Source organism: Myotis daubentonii, chromosome 11 (genome assembly GCF_963259705.1).
Source record: "Myotis daubentonii chromosome 11, mMyoDau2.1, whole genome shotgun sequence".
Lineage (NCBI taxonomy): Eukaryota > Metazoa > Chordata > Mammalia > Chiroptera > Vespertilionidae > Myotis > Myotis daubentonii.
In genome coordinates, this window is record NC_081850.1 from 37,201,919 (window position 1) to 37,207,705 (window position 5,787).

Consider the following 5,787-nt stretch of genomic DNA (forward strand, 5'->3'; position numbering starts at 1 on the left):
TGTACAATGAAGGAGTGGGGAGTCACACATCCTCAAGAGCTGAGTACCTAAGTTATTTGGAATTCTGCCTCTCCCTCCGTTAATTAACTCAATCCTTTATCAGTATGGATACATAGATATCTATTTTATACTTTAGGTTATAATCCACTCATTTTGTTCAAATTGTCCCAGCTTTGGCCATTGCGAGCTTTTTCAGTTGTCTCCAGTGTACCCTTTGACATACCCACTTCCACCTTTCACCCTCCCCTTCAATGTGGCGGTTTTTGTTTTTTTCTGAGTGTGTTCCTCCTTTTCTCCTTTCATTTTTAAATGACCCTAATCCTAATAGAAGTTGGCTCTAGGAAAACTACCAATACTCCCTTTCTCAGGTAATCCTGATTTCTATGCTGATGGCAGAACTAAACTTTACCTGCAGGGGGTAGAGGGTGAGGCCTCTGGGAGTCTAAGGTTGAATAAGACACCTGTCCTGCCCTCCAGAGTTAATTTAGTAGATCACAAAAGTGATAATTGGTAAATCTGGGATTCAAACACAAATCTATTCAGCTTAAAACCTGTCATTTGCCCTACTTCAAACTATAAATAACTGGGAAGCCTTACAGGATAAATATCTTAGGAGTAAGAAATCTGATTTCAAAATTTTATCCTGAAGGCACCAGCTATTTTTTAATTATATTTTGACCTTTCAGCTGGCTTCTGACTGAAAAGTCATTATTTTACAAACATTAATGAAAGATTTACTATGTGACTATCAATTGCCTGATACAATATTCTTTTATGCTGCATTTTAATTAGATGCCACCCCAAATTCTGTTTATAAGTAGGTGAGTTTTAAATTATGAAAATATACTGTGGCATGTATACATATACCATAATTATGAATATATACCATAAAGTCCCTACTTATATAACACACTACATTATATTCTACTGGACTGCTACTTTACTCTCTGAGTTAATATAAACGTGGCCATCCAATAATCTTGTTACCTTCAAAGATGCTAAGTGAGTTAACGAAGCTTCTTTCTCATATTGATCCTCTCCCATGTGAGTAATGAATGACAACCTTGTGACTGAAACTGCGGCCTCTCCTTGCCTCACTAAGTTTTGTTATTTATTATAATAAAGGTGCTTAATGTGGGTTGTTTTTTCTCTGAAAGGAAGAGGGAGAGGGAGAGAGGAGCCCCTCATATCCTGGGTGCATCCCTTGGCGTTGTGGGGCCAGGTTGTGAAAACAGGGTATTTCAATATAGGTCTGTACTGGTTAGTATGTGGCAAAATCAATTGAATTGGTTGTGGCCATTAAAAAAGAAAAATACCACTGATCACTCTAGTCTGAGCGTATTGCTCTTTGAAACCCATTCTAGTTATGCAAGTCTGTATATGCATGACTGGGTGGTAAAATGCATTTCCCACTGTGGTTAAATGTTCAAGGGAGTCAGTGAATCACTGCTGACGGGGACTTCTCTCTAGCCTTCCCGCTTTCTCTCCACCCTGAACTTCCACAATTTAATGCTAGGATATTTCTTCCTTTTCTGAAAATTTGAGTCTGGAAGAACATTTTGGGGAACTGGAGGTGGGGAGAGTAGGAAAACGCAACAGCTCTTCACAACCCACTGAGCTCAGGGATATAGTTAGAATATCTAAAATATTTCAGCTCATCATTCTGAATAAGGACAGAATCCACCAATGAAAATGGGTGATGAATATGCTATGCAGCATGAAAACAATTTTAATTACACATTTCAATGCCTCTTCTCCTTTTCTCCAGGAGAGAGAGATGCCTGGATATTCGTGGTAGATTGTTGGGTATCATATTTCCTTACCCCTTTTTATTTGCGCAGTTTTATTTTATATTCATATACAATCCTCATCCGAGGATATGTTTTTATTTTTTGAGAGAGAAAGAAAGGAAGGGAGAAAGAGAAACATTGATGTGAGAAACTTTGATGAGAGAGAAATATTGATCCGTTATCTCCCTAACGCGCCCTGAACAACCTAGGTTCTGTGCCCTGACCCAGAATGGAACCCGCAACGTTTGGCGTACAGGCCGGACTACACCAACTAACTGAGCCCCGGGCAAGGGCTATTTGCGCAGTTTTAAAGTGCATGAAGGGAGGAGGTGGGGGGAGGTGGAGGTGGAGAAAATCGCGCGTTAACAGCCTAGGCAACTCCCAGTAGGACTGGCTGGCTAACCCTAACCCGAGGAGCACAGCATCCTCCTCGGTGGTGGGTGGGTGGAGGGAGGAGGAGGCTGGAGGCTCTTCCTGGTCGGCTAATGCGCAGAGGACCCTCCTCATTGGTGTGTGCGGCAGGGAGGAAGTGGGAATGCTGAGGTAGGACAAGAAGTGGTAGAAAGGGCAGGAGACTTCACAACATAGGGACTCGAAGAAGCTTTAATAAAAGGCAAAGCGCACCTTTGCTGGACTCGCGTATTGTATAGGAGGAGAAACCAGAAGTCAAGAACACCTAAAGCGTTCCTACTTTCTTAGAACACCCTTAAACCTGGCACCCGGCCCAGCCCACTGCAAGACAGGTGAACTGGCGTCCGTCCCGGGGGCTGCGGGACCTGCTCCTCCATGAACCTGCCGGGAGCTGAGCGCCTTCGCCCCACGCCGCCGCGCAGCCTCCGGGGCTCCGAAGGGGAAGACGGCGAAATCGATATTATGGGAGAGGAAGAAGATGAAGACGACGACGAGGAGGAAGAGGACCACGTGGAGATCAAAGTGAGCCCAAAGTTCCTAGAGCCGCTGCACCTGCCGGAGCCCCCGGGGGCGCGGCAGGGCGCGGGCGCGAAGCCGGGAGAGGGCACCGAGAGCAGCAGTTGCCCAAGCGACTCCCCGGAGTTTGGCACCAAGTTCAGGGCCTCGACCGGGTCTGCGGCGGCCTCTGGAGACGCCCCTCAGCCCGCGAAGCCCCCCTACTCCTACATCGCGCTCATCACCATGGCCATCCTGCAGAGCCCACACAAGCGCCTCACGCTGAGCGGCATTTGCGCCTTCATCAGCGGCCGCTTCCCCTACTACCGCCGCAAGTTCCCCGCCTGGCAGAACAGCATCCGCCACAACCTCTCGCTCAACGACTGCTTCGTCAAGATCCCCCGGGAGCCCGGCCACCCGGGCAAGGGCAACTACTGGAGCCTGGACCCCGCCTCCCAGGACATGTTCGACAACGGCAGCTTCCTTCGGCGCAGGAAGCGCTTCAAGCGCCACCACCAGCCCCCGGGAGCCCACCTGCATCACCCCTTCCCCCTCCCCGTAGTGCCCGCTACCCTGCACGGTCCCTACCCCGGCCTGCTGCCTGGGTCCCCGGCCCCACCGCAGCCCGTCCCCGGGGCCTGCCTTGCCGCCACCCCCCGGAGCCGCCCGTGTGCTCTGCTGCACCCCCATCCCCTTCGCTACCTGCTGCTGTCCGCCCCTGTCTACTCTGAGGCGCCAAGGAAAGTGCAAGGCGGGGACCTGGTGACCCCCGGCGCCGCCCTTCCAGCACTGCAGCCCCCACTGGGCTTCCAGCCTTGGGAGGGGGGCAAGGGGCTGGCATCGAGGCAGGTCGGCGGATGTCCCTCCTTCAGCATCGAGAGTATCATGCAAGGGGGCCGAGGAGGGGGTACAGCGACCGCGCAGAATCTGTCCCGGACCCCGTGGGGCTACTGTCACCTGCTGCAGCGCCCGCCCTGCCTGTTGCACACCCACGCTGCCGCCCCCTGGCTCCCCGTGTCCGCCGCCGCCGCATCCACTGCCCGGAGGATGTTGCAGCCGCAGCAGCAGCAGCAGCAGCAGCACCAGGACTGTGCCAGCAAAGGCGCCCTGCTGGGCCTGGGCCGGCACCTGTCCGCCGCCATGGCGCTGCTGGGGCGTCAGCCAGGAGCGGAGGGCTCCAGGCACATGTCCTGCGGAGTGGGGACCTCGCCCGCATTTTGAGTAGCACCCGCCTCCTGCCCTGGCGCCAACTCCGAGGGGCGAACCGGGAGCCAAACTAGAGGGTAGAGAGACCCAGGTCTCGCTCTCCCCGCTGCCTGTCCTCGCGCACTCCACTTGCAAAGCCAGGACCAGGTGTATGCATTAGCATCCCGCAGCAAAGGGGCCACCAATTTCCGTTCCCAACAGTTTCCGTTTCGCTGTGAAATACTCACGAAGGAAAGGTCGCCTACTGTTCCCTTAGACAACCTGAACGCAAACTTCCTACGGCGTGGATTTTCGCCTGTTCTTTCCCAGCCTCCCCTGGTGGCTTCCAGGACTTTTCTGGTTTGCACATTTCCAGAGGAACTGTGAATGTGAGTGGGGTATTTTGTTCTGATATGAAAAGAAAAACAAAGATACAATGTCCAATGCACCCATGTTTTCCCCTTCTTCACCCCCTAGGAACTGCAAGTGTTATTCCCAAGCCCAGTACAATGTGCTCATGTCCTTTATGTCTTTCTGAAACCCATGTGTAATATAAGTAGAATTTTAATTTCAGAGCATTTATTTCTGATCTGTGTGTCGGATGTGCCAACTTCCATGGAGAGGTGTTAAAAGTAAACCTAGCTGTGTAGACTAAATAAAGTGCTAAATCATTATACAACATCGTCTATTTTATGGAACTTCTTTTAAAAAACTAGTTCCTTCCTCCGAACAAACAATTTAGTTTTACAATTCTTATTCATTATAGGCATCAGAAACAACCCATTTTAAAAATGGCTTTTAAAACTTAAGAATATTTGAAGTTGAAAAAGTCCTGTCTTTTGAACTATGGGATTTAATATGTATAAAACCTATAGAATAAAAGAATTGGAGGAAATCTAAATATAGTCTACATATTTTTTTTATCTTCCTAAAGATGTTGATTTTTCTCCAGAATAAGTTGGAGGACTATTTGAAATCAATGTGGAAGGTAATGGCTAACATTTATTTGTGGGGGGGGGGGGGGTAGGGGGGGCAGTTTGGGGAGTGAAGCCATTTTTTTAAAAAAAAGCATTAGAACTTTCAAAACAAGGGCCCAAAGAAAAAGTATATAATGTATCAAATAAGCATTCATGTCCTGGACATTTACAATTAAAAAAAAAATTCTCTCTCTAGGCAAGTGCCTTCTAAGGTCTCCTATTTTCTTTCTTTAGAACAGAAAGTAACTTCTTTTTGTTTCAAAAAGAGTTAATTTCTTAAAGGATTTTGCAACCAGAAAGATTTCACTGTATTGGGCTTCAGGTGACTGGGTGGAGGGAAAGAAGACCCAAATGTCCATCATGAAATACTCCTGCCAGAGAGACCAAATTTCTCCTGCAGCTCTCCTGTCACTAAGCAGACTCTCTCTTTTTCCCCTCACAAGAATTGCTTTCCAGGCAGCTTAGGAAAAAGTCACTCTGAGTGTGAAGAAGGTCATTGGCCCTCAGCTACTCCCCAGGTGCAGCTATGAATTTCTCATTACAGGAGGGAGGGGCTCCAAAGAGACATGTTTTTACAGCCTTTTAATTGGTGATTTTTACTCCAGCTCCTCATTTCCACCCCATCCCTCAGAACTTCTTTGGCATGTTCTGCCAGCAATCCCTACCTTCTCCGCGCTTGGTAGATAGGTTTCAGGGACGTTCTGAAAAGATCCCAAGCCAAACCCTTGGCAGCCATTGGGACACAGAACTTCAGATTGTACTCTCCAGCTCTGCACCTGCAACCTTTGCTTGTATGGCAAGCACCACCCCTGCCCTACATAGGCCCCTATCCTGGGGCTGCAGGCAGTCCCTCCCCTAACCTCCTCCTCTTTCATCCACTTCTCCCTCCTTGGGTTTTTAAAAATAAAAATTTAGAGACTTTATATCAT

At 48.7% G+C, this 5,787-nt stretch overlaps 1 protein-coding gene across 1 annotated transcript; it reads left to right on the forward strand.

Annotated features, from left to right (window-relative positions):
* The first annotated feature begins 2,272 nt into the window (after window positions 1-2,272).
* LOC132212771 (forkhead box protein D4-like 1) lies at window positions 2,273-4,076 on the forward strand. The gene has a single exon (XM_059658760.1). The coding sequence runs from the start codon at window positions 2,577-2,579 to the stop codon at window positions 3,915-3,917; it is 1,341 nt and encodes a 446-aa protein (XP_059514743.1). The 5' UTR covers window positions 2,273-2,576; the 3' UTR covers window positions 3,918-4,076.
* The last annotated feature ends 1,711 nt before the right edge of the window (window positions 4,077-5,787 follow it).

Excerpts from the sequence above, each read along its gene's own strand:
- LOC132212771 (XM_059658760.1), top strand. The coding sequence starts at position 2,577 with ATGAACCTGCCGGGAGCTGAGCGCCTTCGCCCCACGCCGCCGCGCAGC.